Below are 26,685 nucleotides of genomic sequence, written 5' to 3' on the forward strand. Positions count from 1 at the left end.
GTTATCGACGCATCATATGTACTCTTGCAAGCTTTCACATAATCTTGATAATACACACATTAGTCTAGTTGACACTAGACGAAGGTAGAATATGTCTACGTTTTCGATGATTTTCGTTTATTCTGATTCACTTTTGATCGATACTAAAAACTTTATCGAAATGTCAAAATTATTAATTATTAATTAAATTTAATGTTGCCGTGGCTGCTTCTGATGATAATTATGTAATGCGCTAAACGCGGGTAGATGATAAATCTGCATTGGTGACACTTAATGAAGAATATTTTTTCCCTTGTAAGTACCTTGACATGATGTACTAAAAAACTAGATATGTGATTAATGCTATTGAAAAGAAAGATATCGCTTTAGATGTCAAGACTAGTTATACGTACACGGTCGTTAATCGACCAAGTCTGATAACGACTGAAATAGTAATTTAAAGGAGTGTTATAATAAAGCAACAGCCCTTAACAGCACATCAATATCCTCTCTTAGACAAGCAGTTCAAAATCATTCACTCATTGATATAACTCGTGATCGACGTTCGCCAACTTCAGTGTCATTCTTCGATAATACTAGTATTAGTTGACTGTATATACGTTAATCTAGGATTTATTTTTCTACGATTTCCATCGCGACTTAACTAAAGTTCCGCTATATTATTTAACGTTTCTTCTGTTTCTGCACACTTTTGTTCTGGAAACGTTGTAGTTGAACAGCATTAGTACGGTTAATAGATTCCTTTTGCTCGATTTACGCATTATTGCTGTGACAAGGTTGATGATATTAAAAAATAAACCTATCGCTTTAGATGTCAAGACCAGATATAGAACCATGGTTGTCAATCTACCGAATCTAAGAATTGTCCAGGACGAGCTGAAGAGGATTGTTGGAATGATTTTGATGAAGATACAAGAAAAAATTTGTTTAAAAGACTGGCAAATATTTTATTATAACAAACGCTATTAATATAAAATTTACGTCAATTGAATAAATTGGAAAATAATCTATTTAGAAGCACATAGGTAGATAAGATAGTGACATAACAAATTAAAAATTCCATATGCCAATTATGACTTATACTCAATATAACTAAAGTTTAATTTAATTTATTGATTTAATCTATATTAAAAAAGTATAAATAATATTATTTAATTATAGCCATAGAAAAATCATTAATTAGTATAACATTACTATTCCTACAGTATAAAATGAATTTCAAATCGATGAATTTACAAAGATTTTATTGTTTATCTGTCATTCTATTTATAACTGATGTTATAGATAATGAAAAAAAGAGCTTTTGATGTATATTTTTAAGCTGAACTGAGTTTTTTTCATTTACTTTGTAACTATTTATTTATTTTTTTTTTTTTAAAGACGTCACGAGTTTTGCCGTAAAAATAAATTTAATTGCTTTGAAGTCCTAACTTACTTACATACTTAGGTCAGCAAGATATTTCTGGTAATTTATTAAACAAATTTCCATCTCATTAAAGGATTTTGGAGATTTTGATTTTGTATGTTCTCCCTGAATACACTGATCGCGATTTCTCCACAAAATTAGTACAGAAAAGCATTAGTTTTTAACCTCTTATGAATATTGTGCATTAATAAACACGTTTGAACTCTTTTATAATTTATCGCATTTGTCGCATTATTTATTATTGTGTAAGTATAACAGTATGTTTGTAATATTTTATACGATAAAGAATTGTTGAAATTTAGATTAAAAATTAGAGTGATTTTAGTATAGTGTTCTCGAGTTAAGAGGTTGAATAAACATAAAAGTGAAACCAATTTATATTGATGTGTTTATTGTATTGAAGTTCTAGGGCATTCATATAATAAGTAATATTGTAGCAAGTATGTTCCGAAATGTGCAAATAATTCTTGTTTCATGTATTACATGACCACAAACATACTCTGTATTTTAACAAATGATGGAGTGGAAAGACAATCTACTTATTCTATATTTTTCTATTCCGTGATAATATCCGCGTTGAGTTTTAAGTTAAAAGTTGATAGAAATTATTTCGTCATTACAAACTATCAGAGTCTAACACTACAGCTGAATATTTTTTTATAATTCGAATCTATATGATTTTTGAAATATAGATTGTTGCCGATTTCTAGACACATAATTCTTTCCAATAAAACATTTCTTTATCGTCTTTTCTGTAATAAATTTATTTATATATCAGTTTACATTTTATTTTATTTAATCTAAACAGACTTATTTAATTCGTATTTAATACAACATATAAAACAACTAGGCCATTCTAATAGTTTATTAGTAATAACATATTATATATTTTACAGCAAGAGTAGTAAAATTTCTGTAGATTTAGCGATTGGCACTATTATGAATAAAAATTATTATAATTTGAAATAAAACAAAAAAATTTGAAAAGTAAGCAAAGTGTTTTTTGAAAACATACTTTCGAAATTTTTATGGTTTACAGTAATAAACTATAAATTTAGGTATTTACATCCATTTAACATAACTATAACCCTTTTATAGTTTTATCAAGAAATCTTTCCTAAAAAAAATTTCTATGTGATAAAAATAAAAGTCATAAAACAATTACGCAGACATTTGCGACAAAATCAATGATCTTAAAATAAATTTCAAGTTCACATTACGTATTGCAGATTAAAGTCATGCATAAATACGAAGCTCGCACATGGGAAGACAAAGAAACGTGTACGCTTAAATAGTGACACTGATGATAAAAATTACAGTATTTATTAAAAAAATAGGAATAAACTTTGTCGTTATTGTAATTACAATTACTCGATGGTAATTTCCTAGTAACAATGACATTTGAACAATAATGTAAAACATACAACAATCGCAAAAGAAAACATTTTAGTATTTCACAGCAAGGCAATATATATTGAATAATAAGCTGTCTGAAATACATTAAAAACTACATTTATTCATTTTGGCTTTTGATTTATCTCACCGACCACTAATATTAAAATCAGTTGCGCGAGCGTTTCATCTCTATACAAAACATCTACATCTTCTTTGGCAAAAATATTCGTTGTCATTTCATGAGCCATCGTCAAAGTAGCACTAAATTTATAGCTATCGCTTATAAAACCTCATTTTATTGAAAATACAAAGTGCACAGTTTTTTAATGCTACTGTAACAAAGGTTTCTTATCAACGAAGACTCTTGCCTGTCATTTATCAAATATAGTTATTAGCTATCATTGATCGTCAGGCATTACAAAGAAATAATTAGATCTGCATTATTATCAAAGATGTAACACACAGCAGTAAACAACTGCTGTTTGTCATACTGCTCTATAAAAAAAGTTTTTTCAAACCTCAAACCACTCGATGTTCAAAATTATAGTCTTTTCAGAAGTTGACGAGTGGAGTAAAAAAATATCTAACATTTTCCTTCGACCGGACAATTGACTTGAAATAAATATAATCACGTATAGCTATCGTTGCATCCAACAATCATATTTCTAGGGGTATTTAGAGTCATTTTAATATCTAGATGGTGACTGGTTGAGATTTTGTTGTGATCTACTTCGCCGACAATCTTGCTTGTTATTATTCGTACTTGTGGGAGGTAACCTGGTTGTGTTATGTAGAAATGTAATATTTCTGTGATTCCTGTCGTGGCGTTCATCAGCAGCATGCCCTCCTGGATAATCCGGGAGTGGAGCTGATGTTTGAAATTGAGATAAGCTGTGGAGTACGCCAAGGGACCTTCGCCAGTCTTGATAATGTGATTTGTTCTGTTCATTGTGTTCGGTTTGCCTGTCCTTTCGTCTACTCTGAGAAGAACCACTTTCCGTGGAATTGCTGTCTTCGCTGGTTCCTAAACCAAGATCTCTATCTTCGAGGGCAGTTGTGCTAATAACTGGACTTACATCTTTTCCTTTGCTGTAGAGAAGTGTCGGATGAGGTATGACGTACGGTTTTGGTAGCTTTGCAATATCCTCAGCTTTTTCCAATTCTTCTTGTTGATCGAAATCGGTCCAAGAGCCAGGTCCAAATACGGAAAGCAGCACTGGCAATAAGAATAGGCCATGCAGAGCACCAAGAAAGACGACTAAGAAGACCATCTTGAAGAAGACGAGGAATATGTAAGTATCGGCGAGTACCAGAGCGAACAGACCAATGATCGTCGATAGAGAACCTTGGACTATGGGTAATCCCAAAGTGTACAGACACTCTTTGACTCGATCTTCAGGTCGCTTTTGTTTTGAACTCATGTACGCGTAACAGATGTGGGCGGTAAAGTCGACACTGAAACCGATGCACATAATTAGATTGATCATGGATATACTGTCCAAGCTAACGTCCCATAGCGCCATGTATCCTGCAACTCCAATCTCGATGGAAATGATGCAAAATGCTACCCACAAACTGCACAGCACATTTGGTATGAATATGAAGGAAATCACCATCATCGTCAGGGCACCATAAGTCAAACACTGTATACTCGTAGGCATTACGAGTTCGAATTGATCGAAGAACACGAAGTAAGGATGAAAAACTGTTGCATTCAAAGGAGAATCTTCACAAATTTGACGAAGTTCTCTGACCATGTCTTTTTCGTTGTTGGTTCCACTAACGTTGACCGCTTGAATGAGGAAACGGCTGGCAACGATATGCTCGGTGTTGTCGTCAAATTTGACGTCCAAAGCCCAAGTTGAAGTTGGATAAAGGAATGTATTTCTGAGAGTATTTATGAAACCCTTTTCATTCAAGATTGTATAGTTCACATGGTCTTCTTCTTCACGATGATCTTCGTAAAAAGAGAGAAAACTCCGCAGCCAACTTTCTGTATAAATATTGCTGCCGATCCATTTGGTTCCCTCCAAACTTAGCGTTAAGTTTTCCATCTGCTCCTGGATGACTGGATCGCTGTAGTTGTATTGACCGCTAACGACAACCTCGAAATTAAAACAATCGAATTATTAATTATATTGGTTGTAAAGTGATTGAGATAAAGAATGTTTGACGCAACCCGATGAAAAATTATTTTATTCAAAGCGAAAGAAGCCGCACAGTTGTTAAAACATTAGTAAATATTATAGCCCAAAGATGTTTTAGTATTTTTTTAAAAAGTAAGATTTTTTTGCTACGCTCTAGCGAATCCAATACACACACACACACACACACAAACACACACGCGCGCGCGCGCGCGCGCGCGCACGCACATACACATATATGCTCGCGCGCCGTGAGAACTTATGTAAACGCGGTCAATGATCGTTGTCGCATCGAAGCTTCGCTAGGCGCCAGGGAGTTTCCCGATAGTTCATGAAAAGCCACTTTGCGCTTTCTCGTTTAGCTGAACGCGCGAGAAACTCGTAGGATTCGTGGTCGTTTGTTGCCTTCCTAAGCACGCGCGCGCGCGCACGCATCATGGAGTAAGCTCTGTATCGAGGAAGAAGCAAATTTCCTTTCTCAATGAGCCCAACTTCCGCTCTCACTTTGAACGATGCGTCGTCGGACAATTCGATCGACTTTCGTTCTCTCGATCGGATGCTGCCGCAGTCACATCTCTAATCAATCTCTATTTCTTTCAATATTCTAAGTATTTCGCTAACTTTACTAAAGTAACCACATTATTTACACTTGGCGAATGTGCACAATATTATTCACGCCGCATTCGACGTCATCATTCAGTTGCAAAAAAATCAATATACAGACGTGACAAAATGTGCTTTCTTTCTTTGCCATGTTTACATAAAGGTTTCTTCGTCTCTATTGGCGAACACCCGGACGTATCAAAACAAAACAGCGACCGAGGTCTATGTACATAAATTGTGACCGCAAAATGTTCATGAGAAAGTCTTAGAGAAAAAAGAGCGACAAAGAGAGAAAAGTTGCGAAAAAGGTGAAAATTTCAGCGGCGCAGTCAACGATCTTCAAATATAGGGCGTTGGCAGCAGATTAACACGTGATGCAATGCGTACAATTAGAATCAGGTGTGCGTGTGTGTGTGTGCGTACTGGAAATGCCCAATATAACCGAACAATAGAAAGTTGCACGTCAGGGAAAGGGATGCGTGACATAATTACACACGATTACGCGCCGAGAGAACAGATGCCTGTCTCTCTTTCTCTCACTACGTACGATTAATCAATTGGTTGTGGCAATTTGCATCCGACGCAGTAGCTTCTGTTATCTCGCGGCTAGTAAGAGTTGTTGAAAATCTAAAGAGTGCATTATCGAGGCGAGACTGACGTCTGGCCTGAATACCTAGTCTCCGGAATAGAAATCTTGTTGTTTGAACGATACGCGCTGCTACGACAAACGCATGTACAATGTGGGTGTCATTGTTTTCTTTTCGGTATATAATTCGATCAACGATCCTGCCATTACGAAATCTGTAAAATTATTTCACAAGTATGAACATACGATTGTGTCATACTATCACGTCTTTAAAAAGAACGTTAATTAATATTAACTTGTGGCCTCGACATCACTACGAAACCAAAATTGGTTCTCGAAAAGTCATAAAAAAATAATTAGTAATTATTAGGATAAGGGAAAACCCACCTGTATCCTGTAAGGGAATTCTCGGTAGTAAGTGTCCTCTCGATCGTAAAATGTGATGGAGTAAGAATCAGATTTTGATAATCTTCTTCGATCTAATCCTTCCTTCAATGTTGTTAGTCCGTACAAGCCTCCAGCCAGATATAGTCCAAAAATAAGAATGACTACCACCTTGACTATGGGTTGGTTTAAGGCAGCTGCAAGATAATCCCGAAACCAACTCATGCAACCATGTTCTGGGTTATCAACAGGATTGTTCGGGTCTTCTGGATCCAATCCACCAGTGCAGAATACTCGGTAGAACCAGGAGCGGTGCTCTGCAATACGACCGATTGATTGATTGATTGTCAAATGATCTCACATTGAATTTGATTACAGTCTCGGTATTTCCGAAGCGAAAAGAAAGTTGAACGAGGGAAAATCAATGAAAAGAAATTGCACGCAGCAATTTCTCGGTAATGTAATTTTACGAGGACGTAGCCTAAGAATATAAATATAAAGACGACAATCACGGTGAATCCGAATAGATGGTATTTCTTAAGTAGCCGAAATGATTGTTGTTGGCAATAATGGGCTATGGTTAGTCTCGGCCTAAGGAAGGACAAAGCAATAAAATAGCAAGCAAGCGAAATCATCGTATAACCAACCGGATATCTCTTATAAGCCGGTTGGGGAACGTTCAACTTCACTTGCTGTCAGTTAGCCTTCGCAATCGCGTCCGAAAGTCCCCACGATCGTCCGATGGACGTCTTTCTCCGCGTAAGAATATTACAGAGCTTGGCGCTTCTTTTCTGTCGACGATATCGACAAATCCCAAGTTCCGGCAAGTTCCGGCAAGTTCCGGCTACTTTCTCCGAGCGCAGGTATTTAGAATGACTACCACGACGCGCCGCGCCGAGCAGCTGCTAATGTGCGCGTACTATTGCTAAGAAAAAATGCCAGCTCTTATCCAAGACTTTTCGCCGTAACAACTTTGCATAACCGACCTGACCCGAAAACATGCTTGGCATAAAAGATAACGAATAAAGGGAAAAAAGTCCGAGCGGTCGTTCATTAAAATCGACTTGTTACTATTGTCATATTTTTTATGTGAAAACTGCGACGACGTGAGGAGAATATCAATGGAGCGCTTTTGCGTGTACAAAGGCTGCCGAGGTGATTGTCTGCCGTTGCTACGAGCGTGCTGATGAAACAAAAGTTTATCGCTTCCGTTTATGACCGAAATGACTCATCATCCCCCGAAACGCAACTTTTGTTCTTTACAATATCATTGCATTGCATCTGTGAGCTGATCTACAGTCGTTTGCCAATCGCGCAACCTCGTGAAGCTTTGCGCGGAACGACTGATAAAGCGCCATACCGTTGCTCAAACTGAGTTTGTCATTTCGTTTGTCGTTTTTCTACTCCCCAATCACTGGCTTCATTTTCATTTTCCGATGTAAGACTTACTGTTTAACTCCTCAGTTTTTTATCGAACGATTCTTTTCTTGCCGTCCAGTCGACATATTGTTTTGAATAACGGGAGGCTGTGTTTAGCGTTTGCCCACCAATAAAACTTGACCAAGTTATTCAATGCGGAAATCTGTTTGAAATTTATATTGCAAAAATTGTGCAAACAGCGTTATTCAACGACGAAAATTCACAAGCCGCTTCAATCGATCATAGCGATTTTTTTCAAAACTACTATCACATTTCCGTAATGGCGAGGCGTTAAAAACTAAAACGCAGGCTCATTATGAAATCGCGCGGCTATACTTAATTACTACCGGTTGTCGCGCACATAAATAATAAGTTCACTCGTAACAAACGATTTCTACTTGATGGGAATCTCATAACAGGCGCCAAATTAATTCGGAGCGCAGAGCAGGCAACTTTTGTTTCCACTGTATTACAAGTTTCGCAAAGTCCAACCACGTCCGGTAGTAGTTGGCCTTTCAATCAACACATTATTGTATTCGGGCGAAACGTAGCCATGACTCAATGAAGCCATGACTTAACGACGCGAGCCCGCGGGATCGGCCCCGACGATTACGACGATTACAAACGAATTCGCGTCCAATACGATATCGTTCGGTTCATAAGAATAGGAGAAAGCGAGGAGTAGACAGCCCAAGGGGCCGTTGCATAAGTCGATCGGCCTCGTGTGATCTAACAAATTGACGACACTGACGTAATGTTTGACGCGCTCTGCTATACGTACGTTAGCTTACAGTCCGTCGACGACGTCGCTTTCATTGTTTCTGCCAATGTTACTCTCGATCGAGCTTCTTCTAGCTCGTAAGTTGAACATTTGCTGCTTTGAGAAGACGAATTTCAAAAGAAGAAATCGAAAATTTGCGACTCGGCGTCGCAAATTGTCGCGTAACAGCTTGACCGAGCAAGCATTTCGATCAATCACGACCGTTTCACCACAACCAATTGCACGTTGGATAAAATGGCTGTCCTTAGAGTTTTTGCCGGTGATTAGACCCGATTAAAATAATTCATTGTGCACGCTCAAAGCGACGTATGATGAATTAAGCAAGCGAGCTTTTATTCAAATAAACGCTGCTTTTACAAAGACAGCTGCAGCCTATTGTGCCCGAGCCAGTATCGCTTTCATGCGAGAAAGTATAACAGTTTTATACCGATGCCCGCTATTTTCTCGAGCGGCCTCATTTAACTTGCGCAGCTCTATACTTTGATCTTGATAGGTTTTGAAACAATCAGCAGGTGCGTTTTCTAAAAATAAAATAAGGGAAACTCCCGCTGCGATTGGTTGCACGATAAAAAGTGAGAAGCAAGAGCTACGAATGTCTAATTGCGTATCTAATATTCGGAATTTTCATGCGAGAACGAGAAGCGGGTCTGCGTTTATGATCAAACAAATCATAAACGTACACTCAATTTTCCTCTTACGCTAATGCCAAGGAGGCTAATGAAGAAGAAAGAGAGACACGTCGAGTGATCGCAAGTTGTAAGTCGTAAAACAACAAGGCAAGATGCGTCGTGTGACATTGGAGGAAGCGCAATTTCCTCGCTGATTCGAAGAAAACAAATGCTCGTTTGGTTTTGCAGCTTGCAGCTGAGGCTTTGCAGTCAAGTCATGTATCGTAAGTTGCACGCTTACCTGATTTAGAGAGCGGCTGTACCGAACAGCAGATCACACTGTGCAAGTTCTTTTGCTCGCAGTAGCCGCTGATAGCCATGCAGCCGGCGAAGAAGGTCAGGTGGAACACGAAAGTGAACACTACAGAGAAACCTAGACGGAAAAAACACACAATTATTGCACAATTATTGCTCATTTCTTGCCTTTCATTTCGTCTCGGCGTTCATTAACGTCACTTTATTTTTTCATTGGCTTGGCAAACACGCTCGTTTCGTAGTGCGCTCTTATTTTCAAAAATCCTAAGATAAACCTTGTCCTTTTTCGAAATATCGTTGATGCTGCAAGTGACTCGCTTCAAAGATAACGTCATACCATCAACTTGCAGATTTATTGAAATTCAATTGATAACATATCGGAAACAGCAAAATCACACACTAAGTAAACACGGCTATAAAAACTGGTACTAAAAAAATTCACGACTCTTCGTTGCAAAACAATCGTCTGTCGCGTCTGAATGGCTCCTCGATAAAAATAGATTTCGAATTGACCTGAAAAAGATTTTTTTTCGCGGAGAATTTTTACAGCCGTGCAGACAAACAGACAGGCGTGAGTCGATGAGCAAAACCACTGTTGACTATAAAAATAATTAGAGGACACCAAGTGTATCGCTGCAAGTGTTACATCGCGTCGACATCAAACTTATGAAAATATTATGTGTGACCACAACCAAGAGCGAAAAGTTTGCGGTCTCGACAATTACAACTGACGGATGATTTTACTTGAGTTTTACGCGAATTCGACTGTGGCAAGCGTGACATCAACGTAGCAATTTTTTTTTCTCTGCGCCATCCGACTGTCGAGAAAAATTCATTTCGAGTATTTCGAATTTCATTCATTCGAAACGGAAACGTTATTGCGAAGCAAGTCGGATGACTTAATAAAACTTTTATTTTTCGCTATGGCCATTCGTGAATACAGTGCTGCGAGTCATGGAAAAAACAAAACGTTAAAGCAACGTTGACTCTCAACTGTCGCAATTGACAATTAGCTAGTTTTCTACGCCGCAAAGACGTTTATTTCGCTCGACTGCCAGCTCATTATTTACAAAAAAGAAACGATAGCAACGAACCTGAGTAGATGCAGAAAATCTTCACTGATGGGAACGGCGAGATGATACCGATGAAGAAGGACACCATGTCGGTGACCGAGGTAATGGTGATGGATACTGCGGCTTCGCTCAAAGCGTGTGCCATACGCAGAGGCACAGGATCCATTATGTTTGTTCTCCTCCAAGCTGCCAGCATTACGAAGGTGTCGTCGATTCCGATACCTGCATCAACAGATTTGTACTCGATAATTTCATTGATCGTGAAATGCGATTCCAAGATTTGCGATTTACTCGATTCGCGAACAAAACCAAAAATCTACCAGTTAAAGTCAGCCAATGGAATCGCATTCCGCGTGCAGATGATTACGATCGTCGTAAAATTGCTGAAAGTTTACGAGAACTCGCTTTGAAATTCATTATGAAAGCTGTGCAATGATTGACGTTGTATTCCTGCTTGAAAGGTTACATTGATTTAAGGCTAAAAGAAATGGAAGAAACTGGCAAGTGCGTTGTATTGTGCATCAAAGCTGATCGATCGCTCACGGTGACTGAGCCTTGCTGCAGTCCTTTGAATGACCAGCCTCTAACTTTCCATAGCCCCGTCGGGTCATTGATCATCGCCAATCGCAATGAGATTGTGCGAAAACAAACAAAACCAAGTCGACCCCGGCGCTTTTCAGTAAAAGACATGGCCTGTTCGGTGTCTTGCATTAAAATTCGGAAAAGGTTGCGACCTTGACTGCGCGCGGTTGTGCCCGATTGTGCCCGGTTGCGCCCGGATGCGCCCAGTTGCGCCCGAAATTTCACCGCGAGCATCGCTCGCCTGAATCCCCAATCGATACACTTAGTTTTATGTAACCTACGTCTAAGCTGCCTTCTCTCGCGCACGCCGCGAGCGAGAGTATAGCTGAGCATATTCAGGCCTTGGATCGTTATTGCGGGTGCATTGTATATCGCCTGCGTGAATCATACGAATTTCGCTTGATCCGTGCTTCACGCTCGTCTACGAGGTGTGAAGTATGTTGTTTTTACAGCTATTTCACCGAATTGCCGTTCACTTTGTTTCTTTTCTTCTACTATTTATCTCTCAAACTATTGAACTCTACGAGTATATTTTATTTTCTGCAATTAAAATCTAGTTAAAAGCTCGTTAAGCGGTCAACGTCGTGAGTCACAAATCGATGCTTCACACTAAAGCGATCACTTATAACAATAAAAGCAACCAGTTATAACACGCGCGAGATACGATACTCAAGTGATTAACATTTTTTCAGTATTCCAGTCCAAGTCGCACGTCGTCTGCGCGCGAAAACTTATATGCTCTTGAGCTGAATTGATCAGGCCACGATGTATTAAACGAATCCTGCACAGCCTTGGTTCGACTGAGCTTTACCGAGCAATTACAATTCGACGCGCGTCTCATTGCGCGCGAATACGCTTAACCCGCATATCGAACGGGCGCATTACAGAGCCGCCTGAGGACGCGCGCGTTCGCCCGATTGATCGACACGCCGCGGATACGTGCTACGGTATTCGACTATTGATTTTTACTTTGCGCACTTTAATTATTCAATTTTATCATATATTATGTGGCTTGTTGTTAAACTACCGGCCTATATTTATCAACCTAATATTCGAATCCAGTTTTCGGCCAACATTCGAACTGTAACAAAGGATATCGCTCGTCGTCGTATCATACAATATATATGGATATGAATCTTGAATATTAAAATACGTGAGAATTCACATTTCAATTTAAAATCAGTCATTGACCTTCCAAACAAATGTACTCGACAATCAAACTTTTTTCATCGCAATTCAATTTCGAAGAGGCAATTATCGATAAGAATCACTTTCAAATGTCTGAAATAAATTTAACGGAACACGTTAATCTACGCCTCAAATTTTGTTTAGAAAGTAATTAGTGTCATATACAAAAGGATCATGTTATCCAAATGAATTCATTAAAGAAGCATTTGCTATTGCCGTTTTTATATGCAAATATCACTATCAATTGCATTAATGCAATCAACTTTTTTTGAACAAGACAAGCTCACTGTAATTACCGATACATTTAGTGTCCAAGTAGCAATCAAGCACTTTTTAAAACGCACGTAAAAAAAGCAGTGCAACTTTAGTTCGTCATTGTTATCCCGCTGTGATTACGTAGTCCATCGATCAACACAAGACTGCATAGATTGCATAGTTTATTTTCGTGTCAACTACTGATGACGAAAAAAATGTCAGCAAACCTTGTGCTTATTTTACTAAAAAACAAGTCCAAAAACGTACTCACCAATCATGAGGAAAGGCGCCGCCAAATTGATACCAATAAACTCAACTCCCAAATAGCAGCACAGTCCAAAAGCAGCAGTGGTAGCCATACCAGCAGAGACATTACCAAGTAATCCTAGCCAAGGTTTGCTACGAACCCAATCTGACATCATACAGGTGACGATAGAAAAAAGAGCCATGATGGTAAATGTACTGAAGTAGTAAGGGATGACAGTTTGGGTGTTACGTTCGAACTCCAACTCGAGAGTTCGCGAGGCGAAGCGTGCCACACTTATGTGTTTGAACAAATGTTCGTCTTCTGCTTTGCCTACTGCATCTAGGAATGCCTCTTCCCAAGCTGCACCACTACGAGTAAAAAAGTTATTTTTCCTTCGGGATTGTTTCGTTCGAGCTTCGTATATAATCCATGTATAATTTGTTCATTTATGTCTCGGCAAGAAACGTGTATGAATATTGCCCGCAGAGACTCGCCAATTTTCGCGATTTCGGTAATATGACGGCCCTTGACACAAAACTAATAGAATTATTTCTAGTTGAAATCATTCGAATAGATTTGATTTTTTTGCAACCTTATTTTCATCGTACAGTCAGTCACTGTATTATCTAATAGAATAGTTATTTTAAGTAATCGTAAATTCTCATAAATCGTAAAAGATGACAGTTATGTTAGTGAAAATGAAAATTATGAAATAGAGTTTGCGATACTGCTCTAAGTGAACCGAAATTCGAAACTGAGTTCCAGTATTTTTGTCAAAAAAAAAACAACAAAAAGAGGAAACATCTGTTGATTTGAAAATATTCTATCAATTCCTAAATCGTAGATAAATATATTAATAAATAAAGACGATTAAATTGTCTGGCGCAGCTGACGGTACAATTTATTTAGAAATAGAAGGAGAAACGAACATGGTACACCACCCATTATCTACAACATAGCTAACATCTAAAAATTTGTTACGTTATTAGGTTTGAAATTAATTATAACTAAATCTGCGAAGAACAACATAATTGCATTTTTATCTGTCAATTAATATGAACGGATGTTAAGCAATCAAAGCATAGAACTGTTTTGTGCATGCGGTGTATTTTATAATAGTTTTGATTTTATTCAAGCATGAAATTGACTATTAATATAAACAAGACACGATAGTCGTCGATTCAAAGATTTTAGGAGCAGAGCTTATTTAATTTTGCGTGGAATTGCAAGCGAGTCAAGTATTAAGTTGTATGCGCCGAATTCCGAAATTTTTTTGCAGTATGCAATAAGCAACGAAAATTGAGTAAAAATTTTAGAATATGATTAATCTTACTGCAAAATGAATTTTAAGGAAGAAGTATTGCGAGAGATCGGTGATAATCGTGGATTCTAATTTCTTCGTACAATTTTCTTTGCCAACTTTTTCGCATAAAATAAGTGCAAATAATCAGGCAATCCATTAGCGATTTTGACTCTACAATGGACTCGAGCATAGATCCGGTTCGCTCTTATAGAGAGAATCTATGAAATTTAATGAAGTATAACTTGAAGTTAAAGGGATGCACACGATGCAGATTGTCGTTAGAACCACTTGTAAGCTCGAGAAAATATGATATCGTAATCGACATGAATTGCAACCGGCGCAAATTCAAATAATAAGTAAACACCTGCTGAAGGGGAATCTATAACTAATCGCACTTTCTAACGCGAAATTTGCAAGTTTCGCGCGTACGAAGCTGTTGATGAATTACGAGCGGGCATAGCGAGGTTAATTCACTACAAGTTAACGAACCATACGAAATCAAAGTGTCACTCACATCGCATCTTGCTTTGCATTGTCCACAACAACAAAGTATCCCATTTGCAAAGCTGGGGCTGCTTCCAGCACCAAATCTTCGTTCACCACACTTCCACCAAAATATACGGGTATCAGGTGAGGAGTCCACGTGACGGGATTGAACGATATTGGAAACGTTAGATTCATCTCCTTGTTCTCGACGTCCCTGTGCACAAACAAAAATTCATAACGCAATGTTCGCACGCAAGTAATATGTTTTGCGTCTCTTTTTTTACGTGCTATACCAGTCTCGTTCCCTTTCACTTTTAACCTCACTTTAAGCTGCACTTCGCTGTGCATTAAAAGATATTCGGTGTTTTGGTCTATGAAGAAACGCCGCGCGAGGCATGGGCTCTCGGAAATACGAACAAACACTTTTATGGAAATGCTGATAAGCCGATAAGGAAACTTTGGATAAATATTACGCGATCGAATTAGAATTTCGTAAAATCTAAAGAAAGTAACCCGCCTACTAGTCAACGAGCGCGCGCAAAAATTAATTAATTGACCGCATTGAGCGCAGAGCACTAAAGCGAACAGCTTATGATTCGCTCTGCTCAGGGAGAGCACAGGCATAGCATAAGGAAGAGCGTAATCAAGATTACTTATGCATACTAACTCGATGATTTGATCGAGCTCGAGGATGTCGTTGGTAAAGCACTCGCCCAACCACTTTGCGCAGATTTTCGCATAGTTGTACGTCTCGCCATCGTACACTGCCGTGGCGTTTCTTATCATCTGGTCGAGTACAATCAACTCTTCGAATATCACCGAACGGAGTAAGTTCGTGTCGTTGTCCTTAGACAATACCACCACGTGACCAAATCGTCCTAGAAATGAAAGTGTCAGTGATCTCATCGGTGCAATCTCATCGTAATTTGGACTCGACGCGCGAGCTTCGAAAAGGCAAAGCAACAAATAAACAAGAAATTAACACGCCATTCAGAAGCAACGTATCACTTTTTTAATTAATTACTCCCTTTGAAGACAAATAAAAGTACATACCTGGCCTCGTGATTCGCGCGATGCTAAACTTATCGCTATAATTCACTTGAAAATGTTCCTCGACAACTGCTCTCTCAGCCTTTCCTGGGCCATTAATCGGTGAGAACAGATATTCCGGATCGATTTCGTAGGTAATCCGTTGATAACCCGTCAAGCAAATGCATCCCAAGAGGACCGGCACTATGACGAAGTATCCTGGATGTCGACCGACTGTCAGGCCGATTTTGAAGAAGGCTTTGTTTAAAAAGTCATCGACGCACGTTATCGACAACATCGTCTGAAACAGAAATTTATCGTAGTTTTTATTCTTTTTTTTATGATCATTACCACTTAGTTTTTTATAAAATCAAGCTGTCCTTGGGTCAAACGTCCAAAGTTTATCAACGAAACTCCGAAACTCACATCGGCTATGCCAAATATCTCTTGCTATCGTCTACTGGCTGATCTTGATTTCCACTAAAGCGCAACAGAATAAAGAGGATGTTCCATATATAAGCAAGCTGCCCGTCAGCCGCCGGAGAAAGGAGAACGTCCCGGCGAACGGTTTTTTTAAAGCCTTGCGATCTTTCGCCAATCCGAACTTACCGGACCTTTCGCGCATTCTCGCTCATTTTTTTCCAATCCTCATCCTCATTGATCGCAATCAAGTCACAGTTAACTCTATTATGTTTTAAAATTTGAAATAATACATTTCATAATAACGATCTCTCCTGAAACTTTATTCTATCCGACATGTGTGAAAGCTCGATTAGAATCTTCATCATGAAGGATAACGCAGCAAGAAAATTATCCTGGCACCGGGCCTTACGGCATGTTGCTTTTCATCCGTAGCATAAATATTCCTATTCTTATTTCGAAATTTTTTATCATTTTTCATGTATCAAAGAACGTTAACCTTTCGTCCTGTCAGTCGCGATGCAATCATTGCAATCGACATCTTTCACATAACATAAAAACTTTGTAAAGTCGTATTGATTTATGACTAATCACTGTCACGCGAAGGATTAACTTAAAAAATCGAGTACAAACGTTACGTACAGCACATCGTGACTAAGTGGTAATATATTCAAGTTCACTTGAATTATATTTGTATCTATAAGTGCTACAAATGACTTACTTTCGCTTGACGATATCAGTGCGGAATGACATTTTTAGTGTCCTGAATGCTTTTGTGTCAAGGACTTCAAGTTAGTTTTTATATTAACGGAATAAAACGTTCAAATGCAAATTCATAGTAGATGTCGTAATTATTTTCTACTCGGTAAGTGTTCTGGTTAGGATATTGTATACTTTGTATTTTTAATTTAAAAATACAAGATTTTTGTAGGCTGGCGAATAAATTATTATTTTAGTATCGAAACATCAGCCGATCAAACTGCAATGACAGAAGTTTATTATTTAAATTTGAAAAAAATTCGCTAAAAAACATTTACTTATCCTCCTTCACTATCGTTCATTCAAATATTTACTAAGACGTACTGTAATTAGAGTTCAAATGTTGCAGTAACTTTATTTCGTAAATCCAAATGTCCAGAATGATTGCGAAAAGAAAAAAAAAATTATACGTACAGTGGGACCGTAATTATATTTCTGGTCTGTCGGTCAAGCAAATTTGATTAAGAATTTTGCAGGAAACGCTGTTTGTTATGGTTTCTTTATCTGTACGTCTTGCATACTAATTTCTGAATGCGGAAATGCAATCATATGCTCGTTTTAATTTCTTTCCAAGTAAATACAAGCATTTGATGCTCCGTTATGCTCCTTAATTATACTCGACACTTGTTAAGAAAAAGCAAACTCGCATTTAGCAGAAAAACTTTCTCATGGTAAAATAAATTATTATCTTTTGTGTATGCTACGTTGCATTTAAAATTCATTTAAAATTATGAGTCTGATTTTAGGAAACGAAAACTTATCAACAGGATACAATATAGAAACTGCTTGTGAAAATTATTCCCACGAACTTGAATCATCTACAAAGATGATAAGACAGTGGAAAATCCTTCAGAACTGATAATTTTCTCCTTGGTAAAAAAAAAAAAAAAATAGAATTGACCTGATAATCGAAAGATCGTCGACTGATGTTGCAGGCATATTGCACGAGAGCACACGTGAGTATTTATCAATGTCGGTATCGCTACATCATTTTTACGACTTCTCTTTTCGCGCAGATGATCTCGGGTATGTATGGACGCTTTTTTCAACGAATGGCAAAGTGAAACGTTGTGCACGTGCGTCCACGGAAAAAATCTTATTTTTATCACACTTTCTTCTGTTGGTTTCACGCTAAGATTAATGCTTATCATTATGATTGATTATACGATATTATTTATTTTGTTTTCATTTTGCATGAAAAATATAACAAAAAAATTGTAAACCGAAGCACGTGTCGTTGATTTGATTGATATGAAGGATCATCAGCCGTTTTGTAAATATCGATAGGTGTAAAAGTCGAATACGGTCCACCTTTCGGTACATATGACCTAGACCCAAAAATAATGAAGAAAATCTCAGTACAGCACGGATATGACACTTGCGCAAGCATACTCATTTGGAAAAGGCAAATAACATGTTTGCGCTAGTTCTATTAAAAAAAAAAGTCGCATACAATTTTCCGTGAAAATATCCACGTGCTTAGTCTGAATTATCCTTAGTCATAAAATTTGGAACGTCGAGGAATAAAAAAGCCGTACTTCTGATAACCGAGTCGGTAAAACTTAAAAGTAAGTACCTACTCAAAAGCCAACGAAAACGCCTGAAAAGTGTAAGGCGCGCGAAGCGTGAGCAAGGCAAGGCTAGGCTCAGCTCGCTGCAAAGGAAAAACAAATGTTGGCTCGTGGCGTTGCTATCGCGTGATACGAGTGCGTTACTTATATTCTCCTGCGGGCAGTTCTTTCTTGACTTGCACGCATTTGGAAACTAACGCTACTCTGTAACGAACGGAACCGCACCTGTTGCCGTAATCAGCGTTTCCATTGTTTTTCTACGTATCGTGGCTGTGGGGATATTTTCATCGACCGGTACAATGAAGTTCTACGCGTCGTGCACCACGAGCAAACAAATATTAAGCAGTGTTACTTTGCAATTTCAAGCAGCGTGGTTTCAGTTTAGAAAAAGTGTTTTTAAAGATGCTGCGTGGCAGATGCTTTAGTTTCTCGATAGCATATTAAGTTCTTGCACATCATGTCTATTATGACATTTCTATTTTTGAGCTCGTCTTCACGTGTTTCAATAAAGTGTGAAATTAAATAACGTTACACTGCGGCAACTCTGTACGGTACGAGTGACGTTGCTTTTTTATCATAGATTTTTACCAAGTAGAAGATTCGCTTAATCATTTATATTTCCATTATTAATTTATGCAGAGCGCGATTACAAGCAGTTCATCTTACGTTTCGATCTACGCAACAACTTAATTCTCAACTTTACTATCTTTATCAGCTTAATCTTAGACTTTGAATGACGAACGTGAAAATGCCATTTATTTGTGGATACTTGTCCTTTTGCTAACAACGTTAACTGCGCATTTTTGCACCAGCGCAATTTATCAAAAGACATCTCGGCAGACAGGTGTCTCGTGTGAATTTTAACGACATCCTCGGTGACAAGATGAGGTCGTGACTCGAATAGGTATACTGGATCACTGAACGTAGCTGACGATTCTTATTTTTATTTTAATGCATTATAATTGTCAACTGGAATTTGAGCCTGCGATCGACTTAATTATTCCTATTTTTGAGTCTCTTGCAGAATTAAAAGGAGAGTTAAAAGAGTCACCTGCAATTTTTTGCATTGCATGTCCAGACACTAAAGAGATACCGACCACCAAGCGATACCATTTACGTGTAAATTGCACGTACAGCCAATCAAACGCAATGGAAAATATGTATTCTCACAACGATTCCACTTTTTAACGTATTTGCACGAAAAACTCAACAATTCACAAGGTAATTACTGACAATTCCATAACTCTAGATTTTCATCGCGACAACCATGACGGCCATGAAGTGAGTGTTTGATTCGGTCAAACACAAAATAACAAAATAGAACGCATTAAAGGCCAATGTGGCGATGGTTGCATCGATCATTTGCGCTGTACTCATCACAGACTTGGCTTGTCGAAGAACGACAGTTTCATCGACTTTCTTTTGGCTGAACATGGCACAATAATGCCGTGTTGGGAACACAGTAATCAACTATAAGACTACTCGAAAGTCAAACTTGTTTAGCGACGTGTAGCTTATGAAAGACTAAGTGTAGTCGAAGAGCTTTATAATCGAACGTATTGACGTAAGCACACGGTAGATCGTGGACCAACGTTTGCACCTTCGACCACGCTCTCGCGCGACGATTACCTGTGGTTTTCTAAAATTCTGCACAATATGCGGATGTAGTCTTCAATCAACTTATGATGAATTCTTCTTTTTGTACGATAAGTTTGCATTTGAAAGTGACAGTGGGTAGCTTCGATAAGTGTATTTCATGCAAACTCATACAATAAGTAACAGTCTTTACCTCGCAATAAGGATACTAAGTGACAAAGGAGATATTTCAGTTGACAGTCGAAAATTGGTTCACGGGTAAGCTACGCGGAAGTTGACGTGGAACTGAGGCAAAAGTGGCTTTTTCGCTTGTCCGCGTCTCGAAAATGCGAGAAAGGTCGTCCGTCTTGTAATGAACAGATCAATCATTACGTATTGTGCTTTGTAACCATCGAAGTCATGAATTTGCTTCTATTTACAGCATCACACGCTGACTGATCGTTTGAGACTTTATTTGCTTTCTGCGGTAAACTTTGATGGTAATTTAGTGGTTAGTTTCCGATCGCTCGAAACGAATGCCATGGAATTTTATGACAACAAGACGATTTTCTTTAATACATTATGTTTTTGGTATGAACGAATACTTCAAGTATTACAAAATCTGGCGGTATCATTCTGGAAAAGAACATTGGTATTGAAATCGAAAAGTTGTTGTCTTATTTCCAGTGAAAGTAATGAATGGTTAGTATATAAATAAGATGTTATGTAAATATGTTACCGGCCTGGAACTCAATTGAATCACTTGCGATAATATGCGAATGTTATTTGGGATTTTCCTCCGAAATGTTTTAAAGTTATGGAAAAATAACTATCACAGGATATATACCTACAAATCCGCAAACACATTCTTGTTTTACTGGTTTTGTGCAGTTACGAAACATGCGATAGTTGTTTTGGGTCTCGTCAAAGACGATTTTAGATTATTTCCTCTATCAACACAACTCGCTTTCATGTATTCCTCTTTTGTCCTTTAAACATAATTTTTCGGATGCTCGTTTGACTATACAATAGCTGATTATTAGTTTGTTAATTGAATCGGTAATTTCGTGCATCAATCCTGCGCATTTCAATTGCGATGACTATTTATTTTTCTAAGAGTAGTCATATAATAAAACGACACGCTGAACAGGCTTATTTAGCAGATATATATTTTGTAAAATGTTGTTATTGATCAGACGCTTGTAATAATAAGGTATTTTTACAAAGAATTTGATTTGCGCGTAAAAGTTAGTAAAAAAGAAGATTAATGAGAAGCCTAACTGCTTGAATAACGATGATAGACTTTAGTAAGATAGTTGACGTTCAAACATCCAAATACGTAAATACGAAGGAGAGTACATGATTATCTAGCATTGAGAGATAAAAGTAGGCTGTGAAATATCAGCATGACCTTTAACTATCATTCCTCGATACGGGAGTGTCTCATCTGATCAACAGCCAGCAAGAGCAAGAGAGCAGCATGAAAAAAACTGAACTGCGTCGTTGCGTCGCTCTTCGGCAGGAAAGATGCGGCAATCGTTCGAAATGAAAACGAAAAATTGGAAGGAGCACAGGTGAAAAGAGAGAACATTGCCCAGTGGACTTACATAAGCGCAGCGACAAAAGTTGACCGGGCTGACGGGCTGACGGGCTGACGGGCTGACGACCTTTCGCTTCGGCGCGCTTGGGCATGAAAAGACAATTTTCTAATCTAGTATAGCGTCACTTGTGCGTGCAACGCACGCGGCTCGCGAGTCGAGTAGCTTTCATATGCGCTTTCTTGCCGACGACGACGACGACGACGACGACGACGACACGCCTTGCTTCCTCGCGCCATTGCGTTAGCGTGCTCATTCGATTCATCGGCGCACCGCTCCTCGTTACTCGTCTCCTCGATCGTAAAAATATCAGAGTGTTGGTTTCCCGATCGGCGCCGAGTTACGAGAAGCCACGAAAGCTCGCCGCCTCGTACCAAAACAAATGGGAAACGTAATCGACAGACCACACGGTGTGCCACCGTGCCTCGACGACAAATTCAAGAGCCGGACATTACACACCTGCGCTGCCGCGATCCAAGTTCGTAAGTTGGCAATGCATAGATTGACAAAGCCTCGCAATCGAGCGATTACAGAGGCTTACTAAATGCATTTCCTTGAGCAATTCAATCCTTCACTTTTTTCTTGTTGCGTTTTACTTGAAACTCGTGAACGCGCTATGTGATAAACACACATTTTTACGTATTTTTACGCATTTTTACGCATTTTTACGCATTTTTACGCATTTTTACGCATTTATATACGAGTAGCAGGGTCTCGCTTTATTTTTTCTTCTTTTCGGACCAACAATTTTTAGCCGAGACTCTCGAGCAATGGCGTGCATAATGGACACTGTCCCATTTTTATCGGCAGCTGTCATATAGCCGCTCCCTTACGCAATACTGCAACGCCGTTGTGGCGCATTCGCATTTAAATCGGCGAGGGAAAGCGCGCACGAAGCTGAAAAAGACCGGTTAAATTAGATGAGCTCGTTCTTTTTTCATTTGCCGATCTAAGACGATTTTTCTTAGATTTACGTAACTTACGCACTCTCCTTTTTCTTTTCGCAGTCCCTCGTTTTATTCGGCACGATTACGTAAATCTCATTACAGTCATTTTTATGTGTCCACTTTTATATCGATCAATTATTCATTGCATCTTTCCATTTGTTTTATTTTCATTCCTGGCCTCGATGTTAGCCTTCATTTTAAACAACTAAATAGTTTTCGTTTCTGATGTAGCAGTATATATACATTTCAAGAATTTATCCTGTTGAACATTAGCAAAAAACATTTAAGCTTATTCCGTCCGAATGATTCGCAGTGAATTATTAATGAACCTTTTAGCTACTGCCGCTAACTACAGGAAATAACTGTTCCACTCGGATAAAAACCGCAAAAAGCTGACTCACAAAATTTTGTAAACTAGAGTAAGATCTTAATTACTTTGAGAAATTTCACTCGAATGTATGTATAAATGTTCTACCGAAAAATTATGACACTGATGTTCATCGTATCTGTGTTACCTAATAACAAAGAAAAAGAAAAAAACAACGTCTGGGCGAATTTCTTTAGCCGATAGTGTGTACTTCATCCGCGTATAGACGTCAACCAGCATGGGTGTATTAAGTCTTGCAATCCGAGGACAACGATATTCCGTGAAGTGCACTCGATCCGTACATGCGTTTACAAAACCGATAATAGAATATACACGTGTGCGAGGTACTCCTGTTTTACCGCGCGGGTGGTATGCGTATGATGATCCTCGTGGTGAATTTCCGTTGTTGTCGATAAAAAAATAATGACACGTGTCTTGATGGAAAATCTGCATGGTAAGGCTACCACTGAAAAGAATGCTTTCCGGATTATACGCTATACTTATAAATCAGCGGCTTAGTTTTTTTCTCCTTTTAGTCGCGATTAGTAAAGATTAACTGGAACTGCCGGCTATTGGAAAGAAATGGGCTATTATTACGTAAACGGAGAGTTTTCGTTCGGAAGCACTTCCAGTCCGTTGCCGAGACTTTAACGAAGGTTTCGGAACGTAGGTGGCAATTAGACGGGAATTGGAATACCGTAGAAAGTGAGTCTTCCGGTGGCGCGAAGATCGTCGCGAGGAATGGAAATCAAGGCTAATAATGGTCTCGCGCGACAGGAAGGACGACCAGGTTGTTACATAAGAGGGATTCTCTTACACCTCGGTCTTCCAAAAAGAAAAGAAAAGCAACTCTGTTCGTGGCCTATTACGAAAGAGAAAGTAGATACACACGATGTTACGCTATCGACAGACGCGCTTTCGCAGGAATTATAATATAGGTGATGTATTTCTACATTTTTTTTCATCACGAATTCGAAATATTTAAGCTGCTCATTATCAACTAGACTCGCTTTCTCTCTAGTTGCCCTCTATCGCTAATTACTTTCTTAACTTACTCTCTAAAGGATATCGTTCTTTTCGTTTTGGCTCATCGTTTACTTCGACCAAGAATGCTCTTTCTTGTCTGCCTTCCCAACCTATTCTTCATTATGTATGCAGAATAATTATTTGAAAAGACTTTTTTCTGGCTAAATTCTCAGCACTGAACATCACTGAATAACGTCCAACACTAGTACGCGTCTGGTATCGGAAGCTGTTCTTTGTATTCCTTGCGGCTTTTGCATTTCCTTTGCAAATTTGAAGACCAACAAGAATTTCCTTGTACCGATAAATAAATCAAATCTATCATAGTTTTTATTCCAGGAATAAGAAAATTGTAAATGAAATTTCATGGAAATTCATTAACTTAAAATTACAGGATGGTAATATATTCGGTATTTCTGTTTGTTCGTGTATTTGTCTGGAGAAATTCTGTATGCCGTGTGATAATCGTCACCAGAACAGCCACAACAGTCCAAGAAATATAGCGCGAAAATTAATCAGAGTGCATTTTTGGTTAACAGCGATCGTGAAAGTTAAGAGCGTTGAAAAGAGTTGCGAGGAGAGCGCGTTCGAATCGGCTGGTTGCGAGATAAAGAGAAAAGCAGATAACGTCCATTGCGACGTAAGCACGCGTCGACCACGAATTTATTAATAGCCTAAGTGCGCGTATACGACGATTCCCCTTCGCATCGTTGCGCTGGTTAGCCCTGGAAAGTAAGGTATAAACAGTTGACTGACCCGCGAGTTGATAAATTTATTGTCGGGGCACCGATTTTTCACGATCGACGTCGACGCGCCGCCGCGCCGCCGCGTAGCCTTGATCTTGCAAGTTTCCTTACAGCGAGTTTGAAGATGATCGAACGACGAAACAACTAAAACCAGCGCCTTGTCAAACGAATGCATTCTCTCCCGTATTTCTTGGTAAAGAACACGATAAGTTTGTGCTTTAAATTGTCGATTAGCATAAATTATTATCGCAATGAAATCGGCAAACGTGTGCAACTGCATGTACACACTTGCTGATACACTGTGACCGATTAAATCTTTTCATTTAGTCTCTCTCGCGATGAAGACGTGAATCTTAACGACCAAACAAACACGCGTGCAGTGGCCGCACTGAAAATAGTCGCAATGGAAAAAAAGCCATTTACATGTGACTCGGCTCGAAGCGCTAAACGCCTCTCGCTCTACGTGAATCAATAGGATACCTCTCGTTATTCAATTAAAGCTCGGGACAAGCATCGCGCACAACACTTTTTCTTCATTCCTGCTGTTTATTAATAGATTCCAATAGACTGGACTGGCTAATAAACTTCAAATTGCTCGCTCTCTCCACTGAGCAATTTACTGTTTGATCCCTTACGAAAAATAAGATTTACTGTGACAATGAAACGAGCCAGCAGTTGAGCGGACAAGCAGTGCTTGTATCGGATTGTATAAACAGCTTATCGATTAAACAGCTCCGTGCCTACAGACACTACAATAAAGACACGTTTGTTAAATACCGATCACTCCGTCCTCCCAATAGGAATTGCAAGGCTGCACCTTGCAAAAAATTTCATAGGCACGAAAGAGTCGATGAAAAATCCTTTATCGGTTCAATTGAAAGCAATTCGAAAAGTATGCGGTTAATGGATGTTGTTCTTCGAGTAGCGCAATAATTACTTGCCACCATAACTCATCGCGTCTGCATGGCAATATGACATTTACAAAAGCCGCTTAGCGATAATTGAGAATCAGTCGTTTATCGAAAAGAGGCTCGAACAAAAGATAAAACCCTTACCCTGACTACAAGATGAGTAGAAGCAGCAACGGCTCGAGAACGTTTGAAATGGTTGTCCAAGGATGATAGAAAAACCGTTTCGTTCACTGAATCATCGAGCGCACTGGCAGAGAAACAAACAAAACAAAACTAAACGAAAGAAAAGTAAGAATCACAGTATAGAAAGGCGCGAATCTCGATCACAAGCGCGCACTCGAGATCATGACATTTGTTTGGTGATAGAGATCGTGAGTTATTCAAGTCGAGCCTCCGTACGAAGGACTGAGCACGACGATCGGCCGGCTGCGGACTAACACGCGCTTTTCTCCCTCCTCTCTCCTTTTCAAACTCTCCTTCTCCGGCGCGATCACTTTCCTTCGTGAGTCGTGGCTTGAGTGGGGAACTTTAGCGTTGCTTTACGTACACATCATACACTCGCTCTTGTTGCTTGTTGCTTGTTGCTTGTTGCTTGTTGCTTGTTGCTGGCTCAAACCACTATTTGCGAGGGATGCTCGAGCGACGAGGGGAGAGCTTTTGAAAGAAAGGCCGACTGAAGCAGCGGCTTCGTGCGGTTTTTTCAGTTGCGCAGATTGCTTATGGGATTGTTTGTGTCTCTTGCGACACGCATCCTTTTTTCCTGCAGTATTTCCTTTTGTCAACTGCTTGCGAGCACTTTCTTATGGAAAACGCGACAACGCTGCGGCGCGTTACTTTCGCCTTTTATCATTTCATATGTTTTCTTCGTTACAAACTATTTTTTTCTCCACTACAATTATTTATTTTATCGTTATTTTCACCGATTTTCATAAATAAAAGTCCAA

At 38.9% G+C, this 26,685-nt stretch overlaps 1 protein-coding gene across 1 annotated transcript; it reads right to left on the minus strand.

Annotated features, from left to right (window-relative positions):
* Window positions 1–1,800: 1,800 nt before the first annotated feature.
* Window positions 1,801–26,180, minus strand: LOC131666823 (patched domain-containing protein 3). The gene is made up of 9 exons (XM_058939781.1): window positions 25,886–26,180; window positions 15,849–16,125; window positions 15,463–15,673; window positions 14,824–15,009; window positions 13,031–13,374; window positions 10,756–10,956; window positions 9,648–9,779; window positions 6,542–6,855; window positions 1,801–4,926 (listed from the first exon to the last, which is right to left on the minus strand). The coding sequence occupies exons 2-9, from the start codon at window positions 16,120–16,122 to the stop codon at window positions 3,508–3,510; spliced, it is 3,081 nt and encodes a 1,026-aa protein (XP_058795764.1). The 5' UTR covers window positions 16,123–16,125; window positions 25,886–26,180; the 3' UTR covers window positions 1,801–3,507.
* Between the last annotated feature and the right edge of the window lie 505 nt (window positions 26,181–26,685).

This window comes from Phymastichus coffea, unplaced genomic scaffold (genome assembly GCF_024137745.1).
Source record: "Phymastichus coffea isolate CEN01 unplaced genomic scaffold, Cenicafe_Pcof_1.1 PCOF00061, whole genome shotgun sequence".
NCBI lineage: Eukaryota > Metazoa > Arthropoda > Insecta > Hymenoptera > Eulophidae > Phymastichus > Phymastichus coffea.

Excerpts from the sequence above, each read along its gene's own strand:
- LOC131666823 (XM_058939781.1), bottom strand. The coding sequence starts at position 16,122 with ATGTTGTCGATAACGTGCGTCGATGACTTTTTAAACAAAGCCTTCTTC. Across the intron at positions 15,674-15,848 it reads CGCGCGAATCACGAGGCCAG|GACGATTTGGTCACGTGGTG; the intron begins GTATGTACTTTT and ends TTTCATTTCTAG. Across the intron at positions 4,927-6,541 it reads AATTCCCTTACAGGATACAG|GTTGTCGTTAGCGGTCAATA; the intron begins GTGGGTTTTCCC and ends TTTAATTTCGAG.